This window comes from Vombatus ursinus, unplaced genomic scaffold (genome assembly GCF_900497805.2).
Source record: "Vombatus ursinus unplaced genomic scaffold, bare-nosed wombat genome assembly UNPS02015411.1, whole genome shotgun sequence".
In the NCBI taxonomy this organism is placed as follows: Eukaryota; Metazoa; Chordata; class Mammalia; order Diprotodontia; family Vombatidae; genus Vombatus; species Vombatus ursinus.
The window spans coordinates 1536959-1548035 of record NW_020955189.1 but is presented as its reverse complement, the minus strand read 5'-3'; the positions used below and the strand labels follow the sequence as shown (position 1 = coordinate 1548035).

The following is an 11077-nucleotide window of genomic DNA, read 5'->3' as shown; positions in this document are numbered from 1 at the left end:
GGGGGGGACCCAGGTGTCCAGACCTGGGCTGGAGGCAAAGGAAGGACCCGGGGAAAGGGATGCGTCAGGGCCAGGGCGGGGCTGGACAGGGGGCCGGCCCGGGGTTCCCTGAGCGTCTCGATCCCCGCAGGCACGGCATTCCAGCCGGCCTTCACGCCAACCTGAGCGAGGGGCGGCCCGTGAGCCCCAGCCTGGGCTCCAGGGCCTCCCTGGTCGGCCCCGGTGGCTTCTTCTTGGGCAAGATGGGTTTCCGCAAGGCGCTGGCCGAGGGCCGGGTGCTGTTACCCGAGGTAAGGCCTCCACCCGATGGGGAAGGAAGAGAGGGGCAGGGGGGAGCAGAAAGCAGGAGGCCCCGCCCAACCCCCCTCCCCGCTCCGGCCGCAGGTGAGGGAGGAGTTACGCGCGCAGCTCAGCCGCTTCCAGAACCTGCTGGGCCAGGAGCCCACCCACGTGGACGGCCACCAGCACGTGCACGTGCTCCCAGGTAGGGGTCCCAGGTCGAGGTTACTCGGCAGAAGCACATGGGGCTGGGGTTGTCCTTTCCCAGCCCCGGGCTGCTGGGGGATTTGGAGGTGTCTCGTCGTAGACCGACCTGGGTGGGACCCACGGGCCAGCTCGGCTCCCTTGGCGCCCCCTTCTCCGGTTGACCCGTCCCATTCCCAGGCGTGCGCCAGGTGTTCGCGGAGGTGCTGCGGGAGCACGGGGTCCGGTACACCCGGGTGCCAGTGGAGGCCGGCCTGTGCCGCTGCGACTGGCTGGAGCCCCAGTTTCGGACTTTCGCCTTGGCAGTGGAGGAGGATGCCCAGGCCGCTAAGGAGGAATTCGAAGAGCTAGGCCTTCGGTAAGGTCCCTGGGAGTCTGACCCCCCCCCCCCCACCACCTGGCTGGCAGCCTCTGGCATGTGGGTCCTGGCAGCCTCAGTTTCCTCATCCACACAGATACTGGAGAAGCATCGGGATTGGGACAGCCATTGATTTGCAATTCCTGGGTTCTGCTGCTTATGAGCACCTACTGAGTGACCTGGGGAAGCCCCTGTCCTTTCCTGTAAGTTGAAAGAGATGGATGGGAAGGTCTCTAAGGTTCCCTCTGTTGTAGCAGTCTCCCACCCTGGATGGAGCAGGATGCCAGCTGGGACCTCTCCAAGGAACAGGGAGGAGTTTCCACCAAGGAGTGGAAATACTTGGACCCGACTCTGAGCTCCAGGAAGGGTCTTCTGGAGTCCAGCCCATCTGCACCACATCTGAGGGTGGGCTCCCACATCACCTTAGTGCATACCTCAACAGCTGCCTTTGTCTTTGGACCTGTCTCCCAAGGCCACTAGGTAGCATAGTGGATAAGGTTTCTGGCCTGGAACTGGAAAGAATCATCATCCTGAGTTCAAATCTAGCCTCTGACACTTCCGAGGCAAGTCACTTCACCCTGTTTGCCTCAGTTTCCTCATCTGTCAAATGAGCCGGAGAAGGAAATGGCAAACCACCCCAGCGTCTCTGCCAAAAACCCCAAATGGGCTCACAGAGCGGGGACTCAACGACAAACTGCCAAGGTCGTTTTAATTGTTAGGAAGTCAATGAAACCTGAATTGACCTCTCATCTCTCCCCACCGTTCTGGTTCTGGTTCCTGGTTCTGCCCCCTGCAGCCCAACTGAACAAACCTAATCTCTCTTCCCCCTTGCAGCCATGAGCTTATAGATAGGGGCTATATGTTTCGAGGCAGAAGAGGGGGAGGGGTCCCGTACCGGTGTGGATCTGAGCACAAGCCCAGCTGCTTCTTTTCCAGGCTAACCCCCCCCCCCCCACAGTGCTTCAAGCATTCCTTACGTCCCTCATTCTGGTCACCCTCCCACGGACATTCTCCTGTTGTGTCCGTGTCCTTCCTAAGCTGCAGGGCTCAGAACCGAGAGGCAGGTTTTGTGTCAGCTCTAAGTTATCAGTAGGCTTCCATGCTGGCCACTGGTGGCCTCTGCATAATCCCTGGGGCACTTCCCTGGAGACCTCAATCCATGAACCACTGGGGTCTCACCATTCATCTGGTTCCAAAACAGTTTCACAAACATGAGATTGGGAAAGGTATAGTGGGAGAGTGGCTCATCAGAAAGAAAGGGGGGAGGGATGGTGTTAATGAGCTGTAACCTTAATGTGGCTCCGCAGTGTGCTGAGTGCTAAAGGAGATCTTGGGAAGTGTCCAGGACTTGGGAGTCACCGTTGAGCAGGGTTTGGGTACGCTGGAGAAGAAAATGGCCAGGGTGGTGGAGGGCCTAGAGACCTCATCATTGTCCAAGGACCAGTTGAAAGAACTGTGGTTAACCTAGAGAAGGTATGGGGGCACACGAAGGGCCATCACATGGAAGGGGATAGAGCCATGGATCAGAAGTCACTGAGACAGGTTTTGGTATAATTTAAGGAAAGATGTCCTAGCAATGAGTTGTCCCAAAGTGGAATGGGCTGCTATAGGTGGTGGTGGGCCCCCCCTCACCGGTGGTCTGCAAGCAAAGGTTGGATGTCCACTTGTCGGGGATGTTAGGGGCCTGCTGTCCAAGTGAGGGTTGGCTGAGAATGGTCTGTTACCCTCCACCCCCACCCCCCAGGGACACAGCCTCTCTCCACAGGTGGCCTGATGCATACATAGGCTTGAGCACTATGGGCAAGGACATGTCTGTGAGCAGAATTGAGGCTGCCATTGACCGGGCTGTGGAGAGCGTCCTGAGCCGGGAGGATATCTTGCAAGGAGGACGAGCCATCACCATGGAGCTCATGACCCACCCTGGGTACCCCAGTGTCTCACCTACCAGTGGCTGTGGGGAGGGGCCCGATGCCTTCTCCCAGTCCTGGGAGCGGCTGCATGAGCTGCAAACCCTGCTGGACCCTGCACTCCACAATTCCTACCGGCAGAGAAGCATCAAACTGTGTGCCTTTGAGGACTTATGAGGCTGGGGGGAGGCCATGCCCTCCATCCAAGTCAGGAAGAGCCTGTGCTTCAGCCCTGTCTCCATCACTTGTCCAATGGGAGATCTGGACAAGCCATTTCTGTTTCCTTGGCTGTGAAAGGAAGGTCTCAAGTCCCATCTCCCTCTAACGGGCAGCCTGGCTTGGTGTAAAAAGCACTGCCTCTGGAATCTAAAGACCTGAATTCAAATCTTACCTCTGCCATTTGCTCTCCTTGTGACTGTGAGAACCCTTTTGTTCCACGGTCCTTAATGTCCTCACCTGTAAAAGGAGGGAGTTGGACCGGGAGACCTCGAAGGTCTGTTCTAGCTCCAGCTCTGCCATCTCTACATGAGACATTAGGGGCAGGAGGGAAAGGAAGACTTGGAATTTAGATGCCTTCATCCGAGTCCTGGCTCTGACAGTGACTGGCCGTTTCACCAGTCTGCCTCAGTTTCAACAGCAAAATGGGGACAACAGCAACTACCTCCCAGGGTTGTTATGAAGATCAAATGAGATAATATTTGTGAAGTGCCTGGCATACAGTAGGCACTTAATAAGTGTTCTGCCCTTCCCTGTTCGCTAAGAAAGAAATGGGCTCAGAGAGGGACCCTGTGTACGGAAGAGCTTTGAAGGAGACAGGATGTGACATTTGATCCTGGAGTTGATAAATCGCTACTGGAGTTTGGGGAGCAACTCTCTAGGGGAAGGGGTGTGCTGACACAGTCATTCTGCACTTTAGGAAGATCATTTTGGCAGCTGAATAGAGAATGGTTTGTATTTTTTTTTATTAAATTTTTTTAATTAACAAAAATCTACTTTTTCTCCCACTCTTTCTCACGAGGGGGGGAAAACCCCCAAATCTTTGTAACAAAAATGCATATTCAATCAAAATGAATGTTGCCCGTGTGCCATTCCCCAAACATCTATCTCATTCTGTGCCCTGAATGACATCTGTCAGTGGGTGGGGAGCATGCCGCTTCATCATCAACCATCTGGAAGTGGGCCTGGCCGTGACGGCAGGTGAAAAGGGCAATGTAGGCAGGGCCTGATGACTGCAGATGACTGCAATCTGATCTCTGACCCATAGGTTTCTTTGGAGAATGGGTCAAATCCTGTCATGATTAGTACTATAAGGGATAAAAATATGGAGCAAGGGTGACTTCCTCCATTGGGGAACTCTCTCAGCCAAGGAACTGGGGCAGCTACAAGGAAATTTTGAACAGTGAGCTTGTGAATCATTAGAGTCATGACTAAGGAGGGTGTGGTCTAATGGAGGCGATTCTGAGCAGTTTTAGTGGCAGAGTTCCATCCGCTGGGAGAACTCAGCCAATGGCTGGGGAGGGTTTGTTCTTAGAAAGGCTGCCGAGTTCATTCAGGTGCTTGTCGATGGTCTGCAGAACCATCAAATGAGGGCTTCTGAACACTTGGCCCTAGGAAGATGAACTCTCGCTAAGCCTGATGGAGGACAGCAAGGAAGGGGGGGCCTTTTTTCAAAGAGACTGGCTTAGTGGGCTGGATTTATGTCCCTTCTTGTAGGAAAAGGCTGCTCCCTGGGTGGAAAGAAATGAACCACTTCTAGAAAACCTGACAGTTAACAAAAAGTGATTTTCTTAGTCCGTAGCAAGGTAAGGATGTTGATGCTGGGGTGGGCAGCTTCCCTGCCTGGTTTGTCCACAAGCCAGTCTTTCAGTCAAGCAGCAGACCCAGCTTGTGGATTTGTATACTTAGGGAACCAGAAAGCCACATCAAGAATCTCAGCCTTAGTTCTCTGAACTGATTAAATCGTGAGGGCCATTTCAGAAAAAGCTAGCTAGCCTAACCTACTTGGGAGTGAGGGGAGGGGAAGGGAGAAGATCCGAGTTCATTATACCTTCATCTGTCCCCACTTCGTGAAGGCAATGATGTCTGCTGCCATATTGACAACGTACTGTTGACTGGCAGAGGCCCTCATCCAAGACACATGGGGTAGATCAACCTTTAGAAAACTCAGAGTCTGGTCCCTTCAGGCAAGTTTTGGGGGATACACTGCATTGGAAGAACCCAGATGATTCCAGATTTAGTCTGTAATAAGCTACTGACAATTGCTTTCCAGAGACTAATGAAGAAGCCACGAGGCTTCTTGATCTCCAGTCCTGGAGAACCCGTGTTCCTCACGTGAACACTCTGATGGCCTTCTCTTCCCAAGTTATTTGCTAGTCGGTACCTTTCAAGGCTATAGCCTCCAAAGACCTCATAGGGGCTCCCCAGCAGTGTTTCTCCTGGTGTCCCCTTATGCTCCTGTGGACGTCCACATTTTTAGAGGTCTGTCCATACAGACCAGTCTGAGGAGAGCCTTTGGCAGGCAATGAAGGGGTGGTCAGATGAAAGGATCCTACACTTGGAACCTCCCTGGGCATACCAAGTAGAAGCACCGCTGAGTCAAAGAGTTCCGATATTCCAAATCTAGTGATACTATTACAGGGCTGCACGCTGACATATGCCCGGGGTCCTCATTCCTGGAAGGGGGGGGCAGTAAAGACTGTTCAGGAGACCAAGTCACAGAAAATTACTTTGTATTTATTCTATGAACGAGTGGCCCCAAAGCTTGGGGACAGCATCTATGAAAAGGACAGGAATTTGGTTCCAAGGTGGCCTTACCTTTTCTCTGTGATTTTCTCCCCACTTACACGAGAGAATAAAAGAGACTCGGTATTTGAAAACTGAGCAAATCCGAACCCTAGAGCCATTTGATATACTTAGTTTATAGCCTGGCCTTTACAGACTGAAAATTGAGAAGTCTATGAAATGCTCACTATAAATGTGTCTAAGATCTTGGGTCAGAAAGAGTTCAAAAGAAGGGTTTCCCCACCTGAGTCGCCTGATAGTTGTTCTGACGCACGTCCCTTGGGGCTGAGGATCTCTTGCTAGGGAAGCTAAGAGTCTTCAGCAGCCAAGACGGAGAGAACAAGGCAGGGTGAGCTAAGTGGCTAGTCCCAGACTAACTAGAGCAAGGATATTCTGCCTTCTTGGAGCTGGGGAAGGCCTGTGTATCTGGGCTTTCGGCTAAGAAGGCATGGCAGTATTTACTCTTTCTCTGAGAAAGGGCCGGTCAAGGATTTCAGCCAAGCCCAAGCGGGAGGCAGCAAAACCCCCCAGCCAGACGACAGCATTCAGTGGAGATCACAGGGCCAGCAAATCTCCAGAGGCAGGAGGTGAACCTCCTTCTACGCCCTGGAGACGTGTTCCCTGGGCATGACCCTCCAACGTGGGCCCAGGCGGCACCCCGGTCATGTAGGGTCCTTCGATTTCTGCTCTTCTCAGTGGCAGGTTTATGGAGAGATTTCGTGGCTACTTATCTCAAACTGCCTCTCATTGAATGGCTTTGCTTTGAATTAATTGCATTTTCTGAGTGGCTATTAAATGTGAGCCCACTGGTGGAGGATAATGAGCTACATACAGTAAGCCACAGTACTCTGAACCAGGGGTAAGTGCCCCCCCGCAGCGGGTGCCCTTGGGTCCTGATGTTGGATGTACTCACATGGGCAACTTGTTTCGTTTCCTGTTAAAAGCAGGAACGGTTTCTTTTTTTGGTTCTGGATCGCCAAAGCCGAGCACACAGTAGGTGCTTAGCCAACGCTTTGGGTACTAATGAAGCGGAAGTCCACGTTGGCTCCTCCACTGGATCTCTGTGCTGACCAAGGAACAGCTCAGGGGTCACCGGGCGATGAATGAACCTGGCCGCCAGCCTGGGGTTAACTTGGGGACACACACCCAGGACAAGGTGAGTGCAGACCTGGCCAAGGAAATTCCACACCTTGCTGTTTTTAAAAAAGGTTTTATTGATGCCCTTCCTCTTTACACGAGTCACTGCAGTACTCACAGCGACCCCCACCCGCCCCCCCACCCCAAACCGCCTCTCATAATAAAGAACAAGAACCCCATCGAGGGTGACCTTGGACAAGCTCCACAAAGGCCACCCAAATCTTCCACCTGCGCCTGGGAGGGGCCGCCAGTGGGGGCAGGGCTCAGGGGCCAACCTCCTTTTCACTAACATCGCTCACAGTCACATTGGCACGTTGTTCTTTCGGTTCTGCATCAGTTCATACAAATCTTCTCCCCCTTCTCTGGATTCCTTCTGTTCTTCATCTTTCTTTTGCACAATAACGTTCCATGACATTCACAGACCACAGTGTCCTCAGCCCTTCCCCCATCAATGGACCCTTTCCCCAATTCTGTTTCCAATGCTGCCATGGCTATTTTGGTTAATTTGAATACTGCTTCTGTCTTTGGCCTCCCTGGGGCACACCCAGGACAAGGACTCCTGGGTCAAAGGATATGAGTGGTTGGACCAGTTCACAGCACTACCAGTGACATTTGTGTGACCATCTTCCCACAGATCTCCCAATACTGACTCTCACATCTCATTAAGGAGATGATCATTAATGTCAGAGCAAAGTTCTCACCAGTGAGAAAACAAGAACTTTTGTACGTCTTATATGAAAGGAATTTCACCACAGATCCAGGGCAACGTTTGGGCACACCTTCTGCACAAGTATTGGAAAGTCCAGCCTATAGAACAGGGACTAGACTTGTTATGTTTGACCCAAAGGAAGTGGGGAGGGGGTGGGAGGGAGAGGAGACACACAATTGGGCGTAATAGAAGTTACGGGGAGGCAGACTGGTGTGTGCCATGAGGAAAAACTCCCCTCCCTAGAGGTCATTAAGCACTTGTTGGGGATACTGCGAAAGGGACTCCTGGTCAGAAACAGGTGAGACCAAAGCACTCAAGTCCTCCTAATTCTTAAGTGCGGTGAAGTCTCTTCCCCTCTCAGTAGGCTTCCTCATCTGTAAAAGGATGGGGTTATTTTCAGCTCAAAAGCTCATGAACTTTTTTTCCTGATGTCACTCACCTGACATCATGTCACAGAACCTCTGACACGTATTACATCTTAACAGAGAAACTTTCTGGGAATGGAAAGGGAGAAGCCTTCACCCCCTCATAGATCCTGTCCTCTCTAGCTCCTAGGTTTGCCTTTAAAAATCAAACCAAACCTTAACAGTCACGCTCTGCTCCCCACAGACCTCTCCCTTTGTACAACCACCAAAAAATATTGTTAAGCAGAGCAAAGTGACCCACTGACGGTGGCTGGCAGAGCATGTCTCATATATTCTGCTACGTCTCTGCTGAGAGGAAGGAGCCGCTGCAGCACGGCTCTACCGAAGTCACGTCTGGGGCGCTACATGGCTCAGAGCTCACCTGTCTCTGGGTGCTGTCTTCCTTTGAGTTACTGGGGCCCCTAATGAAGCCGTTCTCTCGGTTGTTTCCTTCCCTCTGCAGCACTGGACCAAAGTCTTTTCAAGTGTCTCTGCTTGTCTGCCATTTCTCTTGGCACAACAATCGACGCTATCTGTTACTAGACCACAGGGTTTTCAGCCGTTCCCGACTTGATGGGCCCTTCCTTCGTTTCCAAGTTCTTGCCCCCACCACGAGTTCTGCTGAAACCCTCATCTGTGTGCCCTGCAGTGACGCCACTGGGCCAAAGTGACAGCGACTTGCTCATCTTGGCCCGTCCTCTGCCTAGCTCAGGCATCCCACACCAGGGGATCCCACTGGAGAAGGGCACCTGGCCATTGCTGCATAGGCTCTGGTCAGTACCGAAACCTTGGAGAAGAGACTCACAGAACGGGACGTGGCCCTGAAACGCCATGCTGTCCCCCATCGGCCAGCTATGAACTCCACGCCTGCAGAATTTCATAGCCACAAGGGATCTAGTCTGGTCCAACCACTTCACTTCAGAAAGGAGTCCTGCAGAACGCTGGCTGCACACGAAGGTTTTGTGAGCATAGATTGTGCTGGCGATATGACCTTCATTCAGCAAGTTAAAAACTCTCTGGTCCTGTTTCCTTGGGAGCAAAATGAGGGGGTTAGAGGTGATTTTCAGGATCCTGGAGCTCTGAATCTCTGATCCTAGGCCAAGTTTTTGGAGAACTCTTGTGATCTATCACAGGCAGCTTCTAAGGCGCAGAAATGTCTATTTCATAGCCACACAAGGAAAGAGGAGAGCATTTGAAATTAAAGGATGTGAGTTGAAATCTCAGTTCTGCCCCTTACTAGCTATGACCTGTCAAGGCCCTCCCCTCTCTGGACCTATTTCTTTACCTATAAAATAAGAGGACTGATCAGATGATGTAATGATGAGTAAAAGCTGAGGGGCAGGGTCTGCTTTACTTTTCTTATAGAAAGGAAAGTAGTTGTCTTAAGTGGAAAAGCATCGAGTCCAGGACAATTACGCTTCCTACACCAAGAAACCCCCTTAAACTAGACTTCTGCTTATTTCTCACTCTCTCCCCTCTCTCCTCCTCTCTCCCCCCTCCTTCTCTCTCTCCTCTCTCTCCCCTTCCTTCTCTCCCTCTTCTCTCTTTCCCCCTTCTCCCTCCTCTCTCTTTTCCTCTCTCCCCTCCCCTTCACACATGGTCCTCTCTCGTAATACAGAACATGGGGAGTTGGGAAAGCTCAGTGTGACACTAAGCAAGGCATCAGGCCCGACAGTGGACACAGGGCCCCACACCCCCATCTGCCACAGGTGGGCTCAGGGCGTCTCGAACCCCTTTCCCGCTCTCTATCTGTCCGTGATCCTGCCCTCTATTCCCTGCAGCCAGATCTTCTCCCTCAGTCCGTCTCTGCCGATGGCGTCACCAGCATCCCAAGAGCAGATCATAACTTGTCTTCTTCAACTACCCTCTGTGTCTCGCCGTTGCCAGATCCTGGTACTGGCCCATGCCCTTCCCGTCTCCCTACCACCTGGTTTCTGTGTCTGTTCTAATGGCGTCTCCCCAGACTCTGCGTCTCCCCCAGAACTCAGCTCAGCGCCCCATGCGCAGACAACCTGAATGGTCTCTTCTGACCCTCGAGCTGACTGCAGAGTTCACCACAGGAAGGGCTTCTGAGGCAAAGGGGGCACTAGTCCTGAAGCTGGATACTGGCCGAGGGAGGGTCTGATTCAAACATACCTACGTGAAAACCTGAGGGCGATTCCTGGATTCAGTTAAATATGACACTGACAGAAGGCAGGAGTCAGCGACCCTTCAGCTTGAGCATGATCAGTCTTCATGAATGCCTCGGCTTCACGGGCCCATATACAACAGCACATTTCAGTGTCTGTGATGTCTTCGTGTGCCCTGACCACTGTTGCAAGGTAAGGAACGAGGCTCCTTCGGTCAGCGAAATGAAAAGGCTCGTCTTACAACTTAGTTTGCTTGATCTGTGCAGTGCCATTCCTGTGCCTTGACAGATTTCCCAGAGGGCCAAGTGTCTTTTCCCCCAGCGATTGCTGCGCTGCCAACTAGCAGACCAGGATTCCCCTCCAGGCTGTTCATAAGGGGGTGAGAGTACAGCCCTTTCTTATCACTCTAATCACTGTGGACTGACAACCTAGACATTAGAAATAAATGTAGAGGAACGTGCCGTGGGTACAAACAAATGCCCCTAACAGGGCCTGGGACAAACCGTCCAATCTGGGGAGACCCTCCGGTGCAGGGGGGGGGCGAGTGATGCCAGGAAAGTGAAGGGAATCATCTCCTTCTACATCCCATGTGGCCACGCTCTGTGTCCTGGGCCTAGAACGAAGGTCACTGGTCTCTCCCACGAGCTAAAGCTGAAAGGAACCTGGTAGAGCATCCAGTCTTCATTTTACAGATGAGGAAATGGGGACCTAAAAAAGAACTTCCCTGTGGCCAGCAGGCCTTGGATTTGGACACAGGTCCTGGCTCCTGAGCCAGGATACTTTCCTGAAAAGCAGTGCACCCCCAGCTCCACCCCCGACCCCCACGGGGGTTTCAGGGCTGGTTTTCTCAAAGCTGCTGAAACCTCTGCAGTGTGCAAGGACAGACGGAGGGACAAGAAGGCAGCAGGCCTGCCGTTCAGGAGCCAGTGTGGCCACTCTGGAGCCTGGGGGTATGATTCAGAACAGGGATCACCCTACCTGGGGGATTTCCCGGAGGATACACCCTGGAGACCATCTCTCCAGACCAAGAGAGCCCCAGGGCAGCGTATCCTTCTCCACATCAATGGACATGAGTGGAAATGGTGATGATGTGGTCTGTTCAGGGCAACACACTGCTTACTTTTTCTAGGCCCCGCCGGAGGTCTGACAACAAAAAGTCATGCCACAAA

The 11077-nt window shown here is 52.5% G+C and overlaps 1 protein-coding gene across 1 annotated transcript in view; it reads left to right on the top strand.

Moving 5' to 3' along the window:
- Positions 1-3408, top strand: part of YDJC (YdjC chitooligosaccharide deacetylase homolog) — a 4225-nt gene extending 817 nt beyond the window's left edge. Inside the window, exons 2-5 of the mRNA XM_027847499.1 lie at positions 14-290; positions 385-484; positions 664-841; positions 2607-3408. Coding sequence (XP_027703300.1) covers positions 14-290; positions 385-484; positions 664-841; positions 2607-2925 — 874 coding nt within the window. The 3' untranslated portion in view covers positions 2926-3408. The remainder of the gene's footprint in view (positions 1-13; positions 291-384; positions 485-663; positions 842-2606) is intronic.
- Positions 3409-11077: the final 7669 nt, after the last annotated feature.